We start from the raw sequence: 20,283 nt of genomic DNA, 5'->3' as shown, positions 1-20,283 counted from the left end.
TCAAACACTCTAGTATGTCACACTCTCCCCCACAAAAACAAATGTCGTCCCGACATCAGTATATTCCAAATATCTTCCCCTTGTTGGTTGTTATGCTGAACAGTCTAGCGAACTTGTCATTTCACATCCTCTTCTGTAAACTGATACTCATGAAAACTCCAGGCGGCAAGGGCCACAGTTCAAATATAATCCACAACTCGTACGGTCCACGTTCACTGGATGGAAACTGTAATCACAGTCATAACAGTCCATGTTCGCATAATACATGCCACCCTTGTAGGCTCAAGCCTGTTGGAGTCCATACATAAAGGGTGGTTGAATGTAATATGGCTGCAGGTGTACTAACCAAGGAACCACTCCTGGTGCAGGGTAAGCAGGTAGCAGCTGATGTGGTGACTGAGTACTATAACAGGAGGGGACACCAAGCTGATCATAGGTCGTTCGTCGTGGTGGATGTCTCTCCTTTCTTGGCCGTTCATAAGTCAACGCCTCAGGTTCATTCACAGTGGTTGGCGGAGAGGTCTCTGATAAATGATCATCACGAGGATCTTCAACAGCCAGATTTGTTCCCTCACCAGGCAGGTCCTCCCGCTGATAGTCATCTTCTGCTTGTACTGGTCCGGAAGCAGGGCCCTTCACTTCGAGTCTCTGATTTGCTGGCAGTGGCCTGTGCTTAGACTCCATCCCTTGGGCATCTCTCTCATTTAGCACCTGGAGGGGCTCATAGTGAAAGTCATCTTCGTAACCACTGTCTTGGTCTGTCTCTTGAAGATGAGATACCGGCTGCTGTTTATTTCTCTCCATACTCTTGTCAATTTTTCCTCCTTCTGGTGTCAGGTTTTTTATCAGGATGCGCTCTCCTGGTTGTAGCACGGAGCTCCTCACTTTGGTGTCATAGTGCTTTTTACCTCGTTCTGCAGCTTTTCGTACACTCACGGTGGCAATGGTGTACGCCTCCTCCATCCCTTGTCTCCCTTTCTCCACTTTGGCCTTGTATAACTCCAGCTTGTCAGCTTTGATTGCGCGTTCTCTCAGCGCATCCAGTTCATCACGATAGGCGCGGGCTGCACGGGCGTCTACGAGCAGCTTCAAATTCTCCTGCTGGAGCCTCTTTATTTCTTCCTCCATGTTTTCCTGCTGGTGTCTGTTGTCTAGCAGTTGTCTATTCCTCTCTTCTAGCTCTTGTCTAAGTCGTCTGATCTTTGCCTTTGAATCGGTAGGTTCCACCATCAGGTGTTGCTGAGTTCCCACCTGCTGCTGTTGCATGCTGGGAGGATTGACGATGGCCAGTGGACTGGGTGTGCCACAAAGCACACGAACCACACCTTCCCTTTCCTGAGTTAGCTCTGCTATTGTCTCTTCTTTTAGTGGTCTGCCTCCTCGGATTTTACATCCAGCTTGGAAATGTTCTCCACTCCCACACCGATAACAATGTGTGCACTTCACATCTCGCCCTCCCTGCTGACAAGCAAAACACCTTCTTGGGACATAAGCAGGGCGGCTAGTGTTCCAGGGGGGTGCTGGGGGCTTGCTGTAGTAATTTTGTTTTGCAAAAGGTGGCTGGGGCTCCCTAACTGGTCTTCTAACTGAAGGTGGGAGGTAGGACTGAGGCTGAAACATAGCCTGCTGTAGTGTCTCTCTGATCTGAGCTATCTCTGCACTGAGATCTTTAAGAGAAGCAACACTTGCCTTAAGTTCAGTCAACTCCGCTCGTACCTCACGGGACACTTTTGGTTTTTCTTCTCCAGGGCAATTGGTAGGTCGTAGTTCTTCTGAGTGCACCTTGCTAATATGTGTCGCTGCCTGTGGGGTACTAAACTTCTTTTTATTTCTCCTTTCTGTTTCATTAGCACAGGCTACATTTAACCGCTCTAGCAAAAGCTCATCTGAAGTCTTACAGTTCAGCAAGAGAGGCTGCATATCTACTCTAACACTGTCACTCTGGAGACCAGTGAGTATCGTGTGCAAGCACATACGCTGGACTAAACTTGGGTCATACTGGAGTCCTGATTCTGATTCTCGAGATGCAAACAGTACCTTCTGTTTAAGAACTAAGACTCGCATTAAGAAACTTTGAGGAGTCTCTTTGATATGCTGCACTTCTGAAGCTAACTGCACATAGAGGTCGGTAGCACTCCTTTCCTGAAAATGAGCGCGTAGGATGCGTTTGAGTGTGGGAAGAGTGAGGTTAGGTTTCTCTTCCAAATAATTACGTAGCTGCAAACTGGGGGAGATAGCTCTGATAACTGCATCAATAATTTCCACATCTAAGTAACCCCTATTCAGTCCATTTTCAATTTGATGAACAAGGCTGGAGAATGTCAGCTTGTCCCTCTGGCCTGGTTCACCTATTTGGCCAGCAATTTTAAAGTCCTTGCGCCAGTATGAGCTTGGCTGGGGCTGGGGAGACACACCCCCTTGAGGGTCCGCAGCATCTGGTAGCTGGGGCAAAGTTATTGGAGTCTCTTCCAATCTTGATCCTTGCTTTTCGTTTTCATCTATTTTGACTTCATGCTTCATATCTGATATTTTATCTTTCAGTTTCAACAATTCGGACATGCCTTCATCCTGCAGTTCCTCTAGTTCTTCTCTTTCTAGGTACTTCACAATGTGAGCCACTAATGATAGACGCGATTTCCGTCTAACACTTCTTAATATGTTAAGAAAATCACATATTTCCAGTAGGTTATTTTCCGTCAGGTTGTTCAATGTTCCTACCACCTCTTCGAGTAACTGTTCCATTTTGTTGACGATCTAGGAGCTCTGTTGACTGTACAGGAGTGAACTCTGAACTGGCACGTCTTTACTGTCCATCTGATGATCTCGTAGGCCTCAGATGACAAGTACTCAACCGCCAACTTCCAGTTCTTCTTAAACAGCAACACCTCCTCTCACTGCCATCGGCCTGGTTTTGTAGTGTTTGGGGGGATTTAGCTGGCTCAGAATTCAGTGAGCAGGTCTTGGACACTGGACATCTGAACAGCAATCCCAGCGGTGCCTCCAAAATGTTACACCCTGCATTCGATCTTGACACACAGGGGGAAATAATCAGAACAGCGAGATGTTGTTGTTACTTCAATCCAAACTTTTACTGTAATGATTCAACACACCTCCCGTGCCTCAAGCTATTTGCTAAGACATCAATAATCGAATACCGATCTACTTTAACATGCCCCACACTTGCCATGTGGATCCAAGGATCACCAATCGAACACCGATACACACATTCAATCCAAACTCGTCATAGCTTCTTTACATGCAATCGTTAATAAATCAAACACTCTAGCATGTCACACTAATAAATCAAACACTCTAGTATGTCACAAGTGCAATCAATTATAAGGGGAGCAATTGGGTGGGGTTGACAGGTATGTGATATTATCACATACCTGTCAACCCCACCCAATTGCTATTATCACAGTGATAATAATAACAATAATGAACTAAGGGTGAGCAAAGCATTCTTCAAGAGGAAGGCCAAGTTTATCCTTTGCAAGCAAAATTATAATAATATGAAATAAAAACCCTGACATCAAGTGTTGACTGGAAATCCTTGGGTCAGCCTTGACATAAGCACGAGCACTCCAAAGCACCTCGGTCTCTCCTTGTTTATACTAAACAATGTATTAGAGAGCAAAGCTTATACTTCATTGTGAGCAAATGTATGATAAATGATAATGATATACTCATAACTTCTACAGTGCTTCATGTGGAGTATGGAATGTATTCTTATGCTTTTTGTTAGTGAATTGGTTTATTTAGTGTAGTCACTAGAATAGAATTTTGGATGGCCTAGCGGAAATTTCCGTCCGTGACACCTATGAGTTAGGGGCGCGTCATCTACCAGGACACGCCCATTTCTTTGTTCACATTTTCCCGCCTAAAGTTTGTATCTATGTCACATGACCTTTGTCATTAAAACTGGTCGACCTGTTGGGGGGATGCAAGGAGTTCAAACTGGTCAGGCTAGAGGTTAGACGTGCTTCTGGCGCTGGCTGCTTTGACTCCCTCCTTCAGCTGAAGCTAGATAAAACTCATCACGGCTGACTCTGTGTGCTTCCTCTAATTCGAAGTTATTGAATGTTTATGAATTAGTTCCAACACTTCACTTGCCTGTTTTCGGTGGTGGTATGATTGTAAATGGTTGTCTGTCTCTCTGTGTGCCCTATGGCTGACTGGCGACCACTCCAGGGTGTAGTATGCATTTGCCCCGAAATTAGATGGGATCGACTCTTGCCACCCAAGCAACAGATGATGAATGATTGAATGTCATTTGGTCCTTCTGATCAGCAGCAACAGCTAGACCAGGGGTGGGCAAACAATTCCACAAAGTGGATGCGGGTTTTCTTTCCTTCATTCCAACCCATAAAGAGGACACCTTTTCACTAATCTGGTGTCCTACAAGTGCAATCTCTGCAGAAATCTCATTGGTTAAAGTGTTTGTGCTGCATCGGTTGGAACAAAAACCTGCACCCACAGCGGCTCTCGAGGACCGGTTTCCCCACCCCTGAGGTAGAGGAACCCGCATGAGAAAAAGCTAACATTCATGCAGATTTGAAGTCACTTATTTTAACTATCATATCATGGACTGATGAGTTCACATTTGTCTTTGTTCTTTTTTTAATGTGCATGCTTTTATCATGATTTATCATTTTTAAATATTGGTTTAATTTTGTAAACTGTTGAAGCAGCATTTGTGGCTCAAAAGGTGCACACTTTTAATTTTATGTAACTGTCTATGTGGGTGGCCTGGTGGGACGAGTGGTTAGCGTGCTGGCCTCACAGCTGTGGGGTCCTGGGTTCAAATCCAGGTTGGTCCACCTAAGTGGAGTTTGCATGTAATCTACAGGCCTGTGTGGATTTCCTCTGGGCACTATGGCTTCCTCTCACATTCTAAAGAAATGCATGGTAGGCTGGTTGGACACTTTAAATTGCCCCTAGGTAGGTATGAGTGTAAGCATGAATGGTTGCTAACCCTAACCCATTCTACCCTAAATAGGAAAATAAAAACCCTGACAAGGCAAGTTTTAATTTATGTATTTATTTTTAGACAATCTTAAGCAGTTGCTCACACATTTTTGCCATGCACACACGTTGAAAAAAAATCACAGTTCACAAGTTTTGAAAGGCCTGTCTCCCTCCACCCACAAGGTGGAAGTAGTGTTGTCTCCCTTGATGACTTTTGGCAAACGTGCCCTATCCAATATGGCGGCGATGTGAATCCACTTGTGTGACCTAAAAGACTGTCTACGTTTACATGTTCGTGAGCACTTTGCTTTAGTCGACAGAACCAGCTAAATTTGCTTAAAGGTTGGTGTAATTTCATTGTAAATTCATAGTGTGTCATGTCTATTTAGTAACCTTGCTCTTTCTTGATTAACAAGGCAAAACGGGGTTGGTTATCACAAATAGCCATTCAGTGAAGCTTAATTAATAGCTTGGGTTGGATTTGACATTTCTCATTCATTTTCAATTCATTTTTTCCTCTATTAATTTGACATGTTGACACGTTGTGAAAATCATCCCAATTGTGAAGTTGGTTGTCACTAGTTCATATAAGTTAATCTATAAAATTGATGACGATCTTTTGATATAAATTTAGGCGTTCTTTTCCATCTATATATTCAATGAGAAACATAAACAAAAGAACGTTATAACATTACCCATACATTTGAACATGGGCAACCCGGTGACGCGAGTGGTTAGCGCGTCGGCCTCACAGCTCTGGGGCCCTGGGACCAAATTCAGGTCGTGTCCTTCTGTGCGCAGTTTGCGTGGGTTTCCTCCGGGTGCTCCGGTTTCCTCCCACATTCCAAAAACCTGCATGGTAGGCTGATTGAACACTGAATTGCCCCTAACTATGGGTGTGTGTGTATGGTTGTCTGTCTCCTTGTGCCCTGCGATCGGCTGGCCACTGTTTCAGGGTGTCCCCTGCCTCTGGCCGGGAGTATGCTGGGATAGTCTCCAGCACCGCCCACGACCCTAATGAGGACAAAGCGGTTCAGAAAATGAGATGAAATGAGATGAGATAAATTAGAACATGTTTGTAATGTTGCTTCATCAGAATGGATCACATTCATGTCGCGTGATTGTGTAAAACCAAGAACTCATATAGAGGTATTCAACGTAGAGTTAAATTTTGTCCAGAACTGAAAATCTGTAGATATTATTGCCGTTGGTTTCTTTTCCACCTCGTACTTACAATGCCACGTGCTCTTTCCGGGAGGATTTATTTGATAAAGACACGGAAAACAGAAATGGGATCCAAGGTCAGTTCTCAGTACATTGTTTATTTTCCAGAGAAAAGACGACTTTCCAGTAGCTCTGACTCCATTTAAAGCTCCCCCTCCCGCAGCCCAAAGTGGGCGTTAGTTTTGAATATTAGTGGGTGTGTTTCATTTACCTATTTGGACCACTAAAGTGTAGTAGTGAGTAGACTGTGTTTCAAGACAAGTATGGGGTTTGTAACAAATACAAGACTTGAATGATAAAGGAAAAGAATATATGATTACAGTAATACCTTGACATACGAGTGCCCCGACATACGAGGAATTTGAGGTACGAGTAAAATTCCGGCAAATATTTACTTTGAGATACGAGACAAGTTTTGAGATACGAGCAGACGTGAGAGGCTGCTTATGATCTTTCTCGCTGCATCTCCCTCGTGCAAAGATCTGTTTTATTAAGGGAATTGAGGGAAACACAATGGGTCCGAAGCAAGCCGGTGCAATGAAGGGTAGTGCGAAGAAAAGGCGTCTGATGACAATCGATATTAAGCACCAAATAATCGAAAAACATCTGTAGTGTACACGTGACTGAGCTTGCCCGCCAATACGTATGGAAAAGTAGGAAGTTTTAGAAGGTTTAAATTTAGTGCAACGTAAGATTAAAACTTTTTTTAAGTGTGTGTATATGAATCTCAGTTCATTTAAGTTAAATTTAAAGTTTGTTATGTTACGAGCACATCCGTCAAGTCTCTCTCTCTCTCTCTCTCGCGCGCGCGCGCGCTCTCGCTCTCTTTCTCTCTCCCTCCCATCCGCAAACTCCGCGTTGTATTAAATGTGACTTTTTATGATTAAACTTCATAACCACTTTGTTACTCTGTTAGTAGATGGTGAATTACAACCAATAAAAATGTTTTTCCACTGTAATATCCTGTTTTTTGGTGTTTTTTTCAGAGGGTGGAAACGAATTAACTTGTATTTTGTTCATTTCTATGGGAAACGTTGATTTGAGATACGATCAAATCGACATGCTAGCTCTGTCCCGGACGGAACGCATCAAGCTCGTATCTCAAGGTACGATTGTACTGTGAATAATGTCCATAGGGATATAGTCTGGTGAGAATATACTTTGAATATATAACAATATTCACAGTATAAAATAATGATGGGATGTGATGGGGGTCTGCGGTCTTCAAATACAATATCCAGATTTGGTGTTCGCACTACACTAGACTTGATTATTATTGTTGATTATTCAATTACAGTGGTACCTCTCTGTAAAAAAAATAATTGGTTCCATAACTTTTTTCGGAAATAGAGCAGTATTTTATCTGTAAATTCTCGAATTCGTTCCACGGTCCAAAATCTACCAAATAAACCCTTTAAAAATGATCAAAGTGTTTCAATTTTGGATGAAAAATGTGAGAAACACGCAAAAATTGTCAGAAAATTATTCTAAAATTATTTATCATAACATGCTAATATAAATGTATAAACAACAAACATGCAAAAACTAAACTGCTCCTCCTGAATCCAAGATTCGACCTCCCGGCGGACCCTCCTCTCCAGTAACCCAGAATAGACCTTCCCTGGGAGACTGAGGAGTGTGATTCCCCGATAATTGGAACAAACGAGGTTGAGGTCAACAGCGGCCCATCCACACTATATACTGTGTCGATGGTGCACTGCTTCCCCCTTCGGAGACAATGGAGGGTGGACCAAACTTCCAAATATGGAGTTGCCTTCCGCTGATGGTTAGTCTTGGCAATTAAATTGTCTTACTGCTCAGGTGCTTGAGAATAATGGTGGGATCATCCTCAATGTTCCTGCCAACAAGGCCAAAGCTGTAGGGTCCTATATCTCACTAAGTCAAATTTTTTAGGGCTTGGATCCAAGGACGGACTGCAGAACAAAGGAGCACTGTGTTGAAAAGCAAATATAGTCACACCTCTAATTACAAAATTAATTGGTTCCAGAACTTTTTTCGTAAGTTGAAAATTTCCCAAGTTGAGCGGTACTTTATCTGCAAATTCATTAAACCCTTAAAATGGATTGAAGTGTCATCATTTTGTATAAAAGGTGTGGAGAGACAAAAATAAAAAAATGATCATAACATTATTTAATAAGCCATCAAAATGAATAAACATGCAAATTCTATTCGTGTTCAAGTGTCTGGAATTTAACAAAAGGGAACAGAGCCAGAGAGCACACATCTAATAAACATAAAATTAAGAATTCAAAACAACATTACATTGTACTTCTAAACATTTTCATTAACATTTTATGATTTCTTTGGGATCTAATTTTTCACTGATTTTATTTATCGCTACTGCTTTTACCAGTTCGGATTTAAGTTCCCCTTCAGCGGTGCTTGTCGAATGACGTTTTGAGGTCAATCGATCTAAAGACAATTGCCTTTGACGACTTTTAATAATGTTTCTAAAATGCACAAGACAAACGTCGTCAAAGTAGGGAATCGCACGACTAGTGCACACTTTTTCAGGATTTTTTTTCCACGAAGTCAGAAAGTCCGTAAAATTTCTCCCTCGTTTTTTTTCTGATTTGTGCTGCTGGAATGGTAGCTTATTTATCCTCTCACGCCTTCTTGTTGAATTCCTCATTTATTGCCGAGCGTTGGATTAACTCCTGCTCTGTTAGGAGTTCCTTTTGGTGTTCCTTACTGACCACCAGTCCCATCGCCTGCCCCCGCGACACAATTTCGCCCACCGCAGGCTGCGGTTCAGGACGTGGCTCGACTGCGAAACTGTCGAAAGCACTCGGCCACAGCTTGCTCCAAGCAAAAGTGAGCACACAATGACGAACGGCGGTACAAAAAAAAACCGAGAATCTTGAAACATTAAGAGTTGTTGTCGACTGCGAATCGGTCAAAAGCACTCGGTCACAGCTTGCTCCAAGCATCACTTCAAGCACCCAGTGACAAACGGTGGTCAAAGAAACAATGTGGGTTGTTGTGGGACAACCAATGAAAGCCCAGTATAATGTAGTGATTTCAAATTAAAATAACGGATACAGAATGTGTTGACATTTTCGTAACTTGGATCTTGTTTTCGTTTCTTGAGGCGGTGCTGGTGCCTATCCCAGCTAACTACAGGCACCAGGCGGTAGACACTCTGATTCGGTGGCCAGCCAATCGCTGGCCACAAGGAGATGGACAACAATTACGATCACACTCATACCTAGGGGCAATTTAGAGTGTACAGCAGCCTCCCCTGCATGTTTCTGGGATACGGGAGGAAACCGGAGTTACCCGCGCAAGCCCAGGGAGAACATGCAAACTCCACACAGGGTGGGGCCCATCTGGGATCAAACCCTCCACACCAGAACTGTGAGGCTGACGCGCTAACCACTCGAACACCGGGCGGCCTACAAAACAATCATTGCCATTAAATTAAAACAACTCTCAATCTCTTGTAAACAATTACTAATGCTTACGTACATTTGTAATTGTGCTCACATTTATGCTTTTCTTACTCCACACATACACATAGAAGTGATAAGATTAGAAAGACTTGATAGTTATTTTGGGGTTTGAAGACTTCCTGCATTCTATGTTAATTTGCCCCACATTTGCCTTCCTCTGCCATTTGCTTGTCACCTCCTGTTTCCTCAATAAATGCTACTCAGCGGAAGACTCTGATAGAGGACTACGAGAGAAGGCTCTTGCAACCTCTCTTCAGAAGACTCTAAGAGACTCTGAAGAGAAGGCTCTCGTGAAAGGGTCTCTGCGTCCTGTAGGTGATCTGATTATCAGGTGTAAGTCTTCTCATGAAAAGCAGATGCTGGAGATGTAGTTAGAGGCTCTAATATAAACTGTCATTTAAGGACGAAGTTTTCAATTAAAGATACACCCTTAGTTCATCAAGTATTTAAACTTTCTCAGTGTTTGATTCATCATTATAGAATCTTGTGGAATTCTATCTACATTTAGGAAGCCCAATAAGGACGAAGAAGCTTGCAGGAAATACAAGGAGATTGACCTCATATATTTTCTTTGTTTTAAAATTAGCATCCTACAACCAGTATATCAGTGATGTGACTCACTGCCAGCTCATCATGGGCAATGCAGAAAGTGCGGTTGTGCAGAAGCGACTGGCTCGCTTTCGTCCTGAACATCGGCCGATGGTTGAAGGAGTGTTTGACCGCTTACGGGACAATGTTGTTCCCCAAAAGATAACAGAAAACACCCTTACCTTTGAGATGTTGCAGGTGGTACCATTCACATAAAATATATATTGATTTTTTTAATGCAACAAGAAAAGCAAAAAACTGTATATTCTTTCTCATGCAATAGTGCAATGATTGTTGTGTGTTCCCAGTCCTCCATGTGCTTGCTCACAAAAGACTCCATGATAAGGAGATCATACCAGTCTATGTGTAGTATTGCCTTTGAGCCAACAAGGAAATCTGCCAAAGTCAGTATGACTGCAGCTTCAGGAGTGCACAGAGAGCAATTGGTCATCTTCCTTGCAGACACCTTGCAGGGTACTGCAGAAGAACAAGCTCCTCTTGTCATGGCAATGTGCCAAAATGAAGCATTCGACAAGGTTGTCACCAATGAGCAAGTAACTGAGGTGGGTAAAGGTCAGTAGAAATCATTGTTGTCGTAATCATCGTATATATGTTTTCCCTTAATAGTTCTTACAGGACCTGATCACTGCTATAGTTCAAATTATTGTCCATAAAAAACTCCTTCAAGGGTGGAAATCAGACAAAATGGGTGATGGCTCACAGGGTATCAACCTGTTGGCACAGCAGATGTTTTCAGAACTAAAAACCACGGGTAAACATTTTTTTGCTTTATTTTATTACTGTGATTCTAGAGATATCATAAAATTGCTTATGTCACTGAATGTTTTGTTTTTGATGAAACATTATACTAGTTTGACATTTCAGATAAAATTTATCTTTTTTGTATGTTTCATTTTTGATCATTTATTATCCATACTATGATTCAGCTGCAGTTGTTTTTTTATCCATTTGCTCAACCTAGTTGAGAGGTTATGTTGGTTGTAAGAGTTTTCATTTTTCCTCAAAGAACAGGGAAACTATGATGTTACCTGTCTGGAGGACTGGCTCTTTCGAGTACCCCAAATATCTTTGTACCTGCAGATGTTGGTAGCTGAGGGACTAGCTGTATGGCAAAATTCGCAGCCTGTCCAACCTCTTTTGCCTCCTTGTCAAAAGACATCTTGGAAAGATCTACAGTCTCTTTTTGATATACCTACTCTCATGTTTCTTGCTGCACAGGTTAGTGTCAGACCAAGAGAGATTTTCTTTTTTTCTTTTACTTTATTCATATCTTCTGAGACGTTCATCCACAAAGATCGTGGGGGTGCTGGAGCCTATCGCAATGATGGGCAGTAGGCAGGGTACACCTTGAATTAGTTGACAAATAACCATTCTCATACACTCATACACTGTGACAATTTGGAGTGTTCATCGCTGGATCTGGACTTTTAACAATTTTAATTATTTGATTTTATTATCTAACCTACACACTGTCAACCTCTGAAGGTTTAAAATGCTGGGCCTATCATACACAATAGTTTTTCAAATCAACCAATACTATGTATCAGGCACAGGTACCGTACACAGAGCTATATAAAGCCATATTGTGTGTAATAAGCTTCAATTAAGTCAACACAAGACCTCACAAAATCAAGGTCTGTCCCATTACTGATTTTGAAATTAGTAATATGAAGAACAAATCTCAGATGATAAGGTGTTGGTTAGACCAAATGTCTTCAGAGGGCAGAGGGGAGGGTATGGCCACTCATTATCATTATTTTTCATAACATCACTTTTAGTGTGTCAATTATTTAAGGAATCATAACAATAGAGACTCACATTTTTGTATTTTTTCAAATTTCAGTTGCCTGACAGATACAGTGCACCTTGGAGACTTGTGTTTTCCACACTGGTGCATGGTGAGAGCTTCACAAGGATGATTGCAGGCCTGAGAACGTGTGGGCCCACCTTGCTGCTGATTAAAGACACAAAGGGATATGTTTTTGGAGGTTTTGCCTCCATCAGTTGGGAAGTCAAACCTCAGTTTCAGGGTGAGAAGTGGATCTTTGAGGTTACCAATCTTACAATTTTTTTTTACTGTAGTAAGAATGATACCTATACGATGTGACCGACACAATTGCACAATTCACTGGAAAAAAAGTGGTAAGGTCTCAGCAATTTTAAAAATTTTTTTCTTTCTCTTATGGCATATCTTACCCCCTTTTAGTAAAAAAAAAACATTTAATAAATAGAACAAGGTGAGATCAAGTGCTGAATCTTTCAGTTATCAGTGCCATTTGACCTGTTTAAAAAAATAATTTAAAAAGATCTCTCCACTACTGAGATATAGTGGTCGATCCCAAGAATTATTGTACTCCAATCAAAATCTGATGTAGTATTTTTAAATAAAAGTACTTGAAAAATTATGATTACCGTGGATAACTTTATTCATCCCGTATTCGGGAAATTTTGTTGTCACAGTAAAAAGAGGGTGATCATGCAGAAATAGGAAATTAATGAACACCACATATTCTCGTACAGATCTCACTGCTCTTGACCTCCATCCACCCTATGTTCACCGACCCGCGTATGCTGCCTCCCTTGTGCCTTCGCTCGATTCTGGCACATTCCAATAAAGACAAATCACCACGATCTCCGCTGTCCTTGTGCCTGCTTCGAGGCCTTCTGCCCACGATCACAACACCCCAATCCAGACAAATATGAACCCCACAGGCTCAGACCGGACTTCCACACATCAACCAGCGCCACTCATAGACCAGCGCAACCAGGCAATTCAGTTTCTCTCGACCGAGGTATCGAAGATGTCACCGACGTTACTTGTATTGCAGACACAACTCATGTCATTGCCTCGTGCACAACAGACGCAATCACCCCCGCTTGCACCCACTCCTGTGGCAGCTCCGGCGCAGCCGCACCGTGAACCAATGGTGCCGTCGCCCGCTTCATATGACTGCGACCATGGCGCATGCCGGGCCTTCCTCATACAATGCAGCCTGGTGTTTTAGCAACAGAGCCTCACGTATAAAATGGACTGAGCCAAGATAGCTTACCTCATCGGCTGTCTTCGCGGTGAGGTCCTGTCGTTGGCCAGCGCCGAGTGGGAGAGACGCTCGTCCAGGTGCTCCTCACATATGCTGGTTTCACAGAGGAGATGCGTAAAATGTTTGATCACCCAGTGCGCAGCAGAGCAGCTGCAAGATATCTGATGTCTTTCCGTCTGGGCGCCCAAAGCCTGGTGGAATATTCCCTGAGGTTTCGCACCCTCACCGCAGAGAGCGGTTTCAATGACTGCGCTCTCCTGGAAGTGTTTCTTGGAGGCCTTAACGAGTCACTGATGGACGAGTTGGCCTCACTTGACGAGGTTTGCCATAAGGATAGACTGTTGACTCAGGAAACGCCAACGGCAATGGCGAGAAAGCTCACTATGGTAACCCCCCTTAGTGCTGATGTCAGAGCCCATGCAGCAGGGTCGCGCCAGCCTCTCAGGAGCAGAACGCTCCCATTGTTTTCGCTAAAGCAAAAGCACAAAGTACAAAGCAAAGCAAAGTAGATGGGATCATTAAGAATCACCAAATCAAATCATTAAGGCAGAAAAGCAGCAAAAACTGTGTACCTAAATTACATTCAGATATTTTCTCGCACCCCCACAGAGCACACAGCGCGTGTGAGGTGTTGCAACATCTCTTGCAAAACTGCCTTTAAGTGAAGGCCGAGAAGTGCGAGATCTATGTAATAATAATAATAATCGGACATAGGCTTTGTCATCATCATTGACTCAACAAAAGCGTAATTGTCATCATACCCAGCTGCACATGACAATTGTGCTTCTCCATAAGGTGCGTTTTCCCAGCAAAAGACCCAAATAAGTGATAACTTCAGACTCGTAATTTGGCATTCTGCCCTGATGGATACAGAAGGTTACCAGAAGCTTAGTGTCCAAGTTGTTCCTCCTGAGTACCCTGAGGAAATGGAGTCATTTCTGGGCCTTCTTCACTACTGCCGTGGTGTTTGTAGACCAGGAGAGCTTATCCGTGACGTGGACCCCCAGGAATTTAAAGGACTGGACCCTGTCTACACATACTCAATTTATGAGGAGTGGGGCCAGATCTGTGCTATGTTTGCGAAAGTCCAGGATTATTTCTTTAGTTTTCGTGGTGTTCAGTGTGAGATTGTTCACCGAGCACCACGAAGACAGTTTGTTGACCATCTCTGAAGGCCGACTCATCCCCTCCTGAGATGAGTCCGACCACAGTGGTATCATCGGCAAATTTGATGATGGAGTTAGACTGGTGGGTTGGTGTACAGTCGTATGTGTACAGGGAGTACAGAAGAGGACTCAGTACACAGCCTTGAGGGGAGCCAGTGCTCAGTGTAATGGCGGAAAGAGGGGACCAAGTCTAACAGTTTGTGGTCGGTGTCTCACAGAACAACTTTCTCGGATTCGTTGCCGCCGAAGGGGAATTGCAGATGGATCCCACAAAGGTGAAGGCTGTTGCTCAGTGGCTCAAGCCGAGAGGAAGGAAGGAATTTTGGGGTTCGCAAACTTCTAAAGACGGTTTATCAGAGACTATATTGATTTCATGCTGTCTTATGTCCCAAGTTCTAGACAGGAGAAACCCGATGCACTGTCCCGTATTTTCCAACCCTCAGACTCTGAGGAGGAACCCACAACCATCCTTCCACCCTCCTGTTTAGTTGCAACCATGATAACTGACCTTGAGGGCTAAGTCCTGGGGGCCCAAGATGTGGAGCCTGACCCCAGAGCAGGTACACAGAAGAACTTATATGGAGTTCATGAACCAACCTTGGTTCGTTCCAGGGTACTGCAATGGCCCCACACATCTTGCACGCTGGCAGTGTTGAACCAAAGCTTCTGGTGGCCGACAATGAGGGAGGATTCCCACTCATTTGTGTCCCCCTGCCACGTGTGTGCCCACAGTATTTCCTCCACCAAGCCCACTTCTGGTCTACTCCGCCCATTGCCGATCCCTAAGTGCCCTTGGTCCTTCATTGCTGTCAGCTTCGTCACAGGCCTCGCCAAAATCTCAGACAGGTCAATAGCCCACGATCACAACTGAGAGGTGTTGGACATGATAATGAGGAAAAAGATTGTGTTCAATTGTGTTGTGTGTCCACGTGAAAACAAAGTGTTGGAGGAATGAGTGTATTTTCCCCCGTGGGATTGTTTAATTTGGGTAATGAGAATGTTTACCAATTTCGTCATACGCAGTTTCTGGGTGTGATGACAATTAGGCTTTTGTTGTTGATGATGACGACAGGGCCTATATCCTATTATTATTATTATCCGAATACAGGGTGGAGACGGTATGCTCCGCAGGTAGGAAGTGAGTAAGAGGAGTAATAGTTCTGGAATGACTTACTATGACAACTATTGGAGTAATATGAACCATCGAAAGAATTAAGATATTTTGACTTTAGAAGCAATATGGCTGCCACAACATCTTAAACTTCTGGTAAGAAAATTGTAATTTCTGTAGTTAGAAAGCATCAGGTTCTCATCAAGATAGACTTATTTCTTTTTTCAAATTAAATAACTTTATATTTTGCATAGCATATTAACTTCCTGATGATATTGACCCTAATAATGTGCTTTTGATTCATACAGTATCTCAGAAATACCACTTGTGATGATTTTCCCTCAAAGTAACACATTTGTACTCCCTATTAAAGCCATGAATATGGAGGTGCAAATTGGGAATAGGGTGGCGGCTTACACGCGAGAAATTCTAAAATTAAAACATTTCAAGGCAACTTTCAGGGTGCGGCTTATATGCGAGTAAATACGGTATATAGAAATGGAGGGAGGAGCACACAGGTAGACATTTTGCGTTGATAGAGCCGCTGAAAGGAGGTTGGTGACTGTAAGTCTTCATGGTAGGAGAGAGTGTAGCCAGCCAACATACAGTGCCGTGAAAAAGATTTCCCCCCTTCCTGATTTCTGTGTTTTTTGCAAATATATCTCACACACACAGGTTTCAGCCCATCAAGTCAATTTTCGTATGGCACAGACAACCCAAGGAAACAGAAAATGCAGTTTCTAAATGACAATTTCATTTACCAAGGAAGAAAAAAATACAAACTTGCTGGCCCTCTATGAAAAAGTAATTCCCCTTTGTTAAATCACAAAATAACTGTGACTTATCACAATTATAGGAAAGCTGAGTTCAATTTCACAGGCCACCCACACCTGATTACCACCACATGTCTTGAATCAAGAAAACACTTAAATAGAATGTGTCAGACAAAGTGAGGTATGCTACACAATCAGGGCATCTTTCCACGGTCCAAAGAAATTCAAGAAGAAATAGGAAAAAAAGTGATGGAAAAGATTACAAAGCCATTTCCAAGGCCTGGGGGCTTTAGCACACAACTGTCAGAGCCATTATCCACAAATAGAGAGAACTGAGAACAGTGGCAAATCTTTCCCGGAGTGGTCGACCACCTAAAATTACTCCAAGAGTGCGACAACGGCTCATCCTGGAGGTCACAAAGAGACCTAGAAAAACACTACTATAACAAAAACTGGCATCCATGGGAGACTTCCAAGGCGAAAACCATTGAGGTCCAAAAATAATGTAAAGGCTCCTCTTACGTTTGCCAAAAAAACATCTTGATGGTCCTCCACAGTTTTGGAAGAACATTCTGTGGACTGATGAGTGAAAAGTTGAACTTATTGGAAGTTGTGTGGTCTGTTAAATTGGCACAGCATTCCATCAAAAGAACATGATAGATAGCATGGTGGTGGCAATGTGATGGTCTGGGGCTGCCCTGCTGCCTCAGGACCAGGGTGCTGTAATTGATGGAAGAATGAATTCTGCTGTCTACCAGCAAATTTTGAAGGAGAATGTCTCAGTCCGTGCACTCAAATTCCAGCGCTGGTCCACCTCTGAATGGCCCAAAAGAAGCAAAGTTAAGATTTTGGAGTGGCCACATCAAAGTCAAGATTTAAATCCTTTTGAAATGCTGTGCTGGTGTGATCTGAAATGGGCTGTTCATGCTAGAAAACCCTCTAATATATTGAAACAATTCTACACAGAAGAGTGGGCCAAAATTCCTCCAAAGCGTTGTGAAAGACTCATCACAAATTATCGTAAATGCTTGATTTCAGTCATTGCTGCCAAAGGTGGCACAACCCGTTATTAGGTTCAGGGGGCAATTACTTTTTCACAGAGGGCCAGACAAGTTTGTATTTTTTTCTGCCTTGGGTTGTCTCTGTGTCATACTAAAATTGGTTTGATGATCTGAAACCTTTGTGTGTGAAATATGCCCCCAAAAAATACAGGAATCAGGAAGGGGACAAATACTTTTTCACGGCACTGTAGGCTAGTTTTGTGTAAGAATAGTGAAGAAGATGAAGATGATGGAGGCAGAGCAGAAGACAATGGTGGAGGCTGAAGAATGAAGAGTGTGATTTGGCTTTAAATGAAGAGGTGAGGCAGGCTATGGGTGGACAATCGGGGCTCCCAGAAAACTGGAATACAACAGCTAAGCAGATCAGGGAGACAGGTAGGAGAGTACTGGGTGGTGTCTTCAGAAATCAAGGAAGATAGGGAGGCCTGGCGGTGGAACAAAGAAATGCAGAAGTGTATTCAGGAAAATAGATTGGCTAAGAAGAAGTGGGACATTGAAAGGACAGGCGTGAGTACATAAAGGTACAGGGAGATGAGATTTAAGGCAAACAGGCACCATATGACGACCTGTATGCCAGGCTGAACAGCAAAGAGGGAGAGAAGGCTCTGTACAGGCTGGCCCGACAAAGTGAAAGAGATGGTAAGTGGTTGACCGAGGCCATCTGGTGTACAAGGAATATTTTTTGAGTTAATCATGAATAAGGAGATTAAGAGAGAACAACGTGTAGTAGAGGCAATTGTGGTGGACCAGGAAGTGTCAAAGATTGGCAAAATTCAAGTTATACAAAGAAGACCATGAAGAATGAAACGGCAGCTGTCCCAGATGACATGCCCGTGGAGGTATTCAAGTTTTTAGCAGAGGTAGCTGTAAAGTTTTTAACAGAATTGTTTAATGCAATCCTAGAAAGGAAGATGCCAGAGGAATGGAGAAGTGTATTGGTTCCCATCTTTATGAAGGGAGGCTTACAGAGTTGTGGAAACTATAGGGGAATAAACCTAATACAATTTCATGCAATGACATTTTTAGGAAGAGTTGATAAGTCTAGACCAGGGGTCTCGAACTCAATTTACCTGGGGGCCGCTAGAGGCCGAGTCTGTGTGAGACTGGGCCGCATCAGGATTTCCACAAGAAAAGCACTGATAAAACATTCCAACGTTATCAAATATCTTTATTTTTTAACAAAAAATAATGAATTAAATAAATTAACTTAAAGATGAATAAAAAATAAATCAATCAGTAATACAAAACCAAATAATACTAATGAGCATACAGTAGATATACACTGGCTGGCTAAGTAGAGAAAATGAATTATTTTTATTCCGTTTCAAATGTCTGTATTAACAGCTCTTTAACCTTTAACTTTCTGAACTTGAATGGAACATTGAACATGAAATATTCTGAACACGGCTTCTCTTGCCTACTCCTTGCTGCTAGAGACCTGGCAGCGCTTCTTCTCACATAGTCACATTTGGCTTGAGGGAGGAAGCAGTGGAGACCCTCAGTAGAGCTTGAAGATGCTCATCAGTAAGTCTGGACCTGTACTTGGACTTATTGAAGTTCAAGGTGGAGAAGAGCTTCTCACACAAGTATGTGCTCCCAAAAAGGCACATGGTCCGCTTGAACCTTCGGGAAAGTTCAGGGAAGCTGGGGGTCAACTCTCTCAAAAATTGCCCAAGCTTGTCTGCTTCTCCACTCACCTCCCTGAACTTGGCTTTGAGTGCAGAGTTGCACTGCAGGTCAATGAGCTCCATTTGAAGCTCAGGAGGGGCATCTTGCACATCAAAGGAGAAGGGGTCCGCAAAAATTTGAAATGTGGCTTTGTGTGTCTTGAAGTCTGCAAATCTGTGATCAAATTCCTCCTGTAGCTTCGAAATGGCCTCAACATACTTCTCACCACTGAATGGTGTGCCTGCATCCACGAGAGCCTTGCATGCTGGGAAATGGCAAAGGTTTGTCTGAGAGAGCTGGGCTTTCCATAACACAAGTTTAGGGCAGAATGCTCTCACGTTGTCATAGGCAGCACTGACAAGTTGCCCCTGGCCTTGTAGCTTCTTGTTCAGTACATTAATCTCATGTGTGATATCAACAAGAAAAGCTAAGTCCATGAGCCATTTGGGATCACTTAGCACAGGATCAATCAACTCACAAACGGCGTAGCTAGCTTTGACTGCTGCATTACTGTCTTTGGTAGCCTTCTTGAAGAAATCCTGTTGCCTCAGAAGACGTGTTTTAAGACTGGCAACCTGGTTGGCTCTCTCATCTCCCTGGTATTTTTCGTACTCCTCAGCATGTCTCGTAGTACAATTACGTTTCAAATTGTATTCCTTGTGCACCGCAACTTTTTCAGTGTAAATGGGACACGTCGGGGTGCCCCTGTGTTCAACAAAGAAATATTGCACTCCCCACTTTTCTTGAAACTGTCTGTGCTCATCACCGACCTTTCTCTTCACGGCAGGCTTTGAAAGAGACATCTCTGGGGCTCTGTAATATGTTTTTCCACTTGGAATGAGTCTCGGGTTGATCTTTCACATTCAGTCGCGCGGGTTTGTGGCGCATGTGCACTTTCGCTCTCCGTTTCAATCGCGGAGATGGCTACAGACACTGACACAGGCTGGATCACGGATCATAGCGCCTCATTCAGTTCTATGCTGAGAGCAGCGGAGGAGTGTGCGCGCCGAGCGGAGTGATCGGCCTCACGGCTTCTCCTCCGCCCAGCTGATTGGAGGAATGAATGAGTGAGTGAGCGAGGCACTGGACAGCCCGGCCGATGTCCCGCCCTCCAGAGCCGTATACCTCACCGTGATTGGTTCATTCAGCTCCGAACCAAAGTTCCCTCTAATTTTTTGTTGGTCTGAGC

At 43.2% G+C, this 20,283-nt stretch overlaps 1 protein-coding gene across 11 annotated transcripts in view; it reads left to right on the top strand.

The window, feature by feature from the left end:
* meak7 (MTOR associated protein, eak-7 homolog) overlaps positions 1-20,283 on the top strand; it is a 92,449-nt gene that overhangs the window by 23,716 nt on the left and 48,450 nt on the right. For 8 of the 11 annotated variants that reach the window (XR_013299537.1, XR_013299536.1, XR_013299538.1 and 5 more), the window contains 5 exons: positions 10,252-10,451; positions 10,562-10,816; positions 10,881-11,025; positions 11,281-11,492; positions 12,118-12,304. Coding sequence is in view for 8 of the 11 variants with exons in the window: in XM_077595846.1 (XP_077451972.1) it covers positions 10,252-10,451; positions 10,562-10,816; positions 10,881-11,025; positions 11,281-11,492; positions 12,118-12,304 (999 nt within the window). In the remaining 3 variants the exon portion in view is untranslated. The other 3 variants (XM_077595852.1, XM_077595851.1, XM_077595850.1) reach the window with 3 other exon arrangements.

The sequence above is a fragment of the Stigmatopora argus genome, chromosome 3, assembly GCF_051989625.1.
Source record: "Stigmatopora argus isolate UIUO_Sarg chromosome 3, RoL_Sarg_1.0, whole genome shotgun sequence".
Classification (NCBI taxonomy): domain Eukaryota; kingdom Metazoa; phylum Chordata; class Actinopteri; order Syngnathiformes; family Syngnathidae; genus Stigmatopora; species Stigmatopora argus.
Note: the sequence above shows the minus strand (reverse complement) of the source record. Positions and strands in the feature narration are given on the sequence as shown.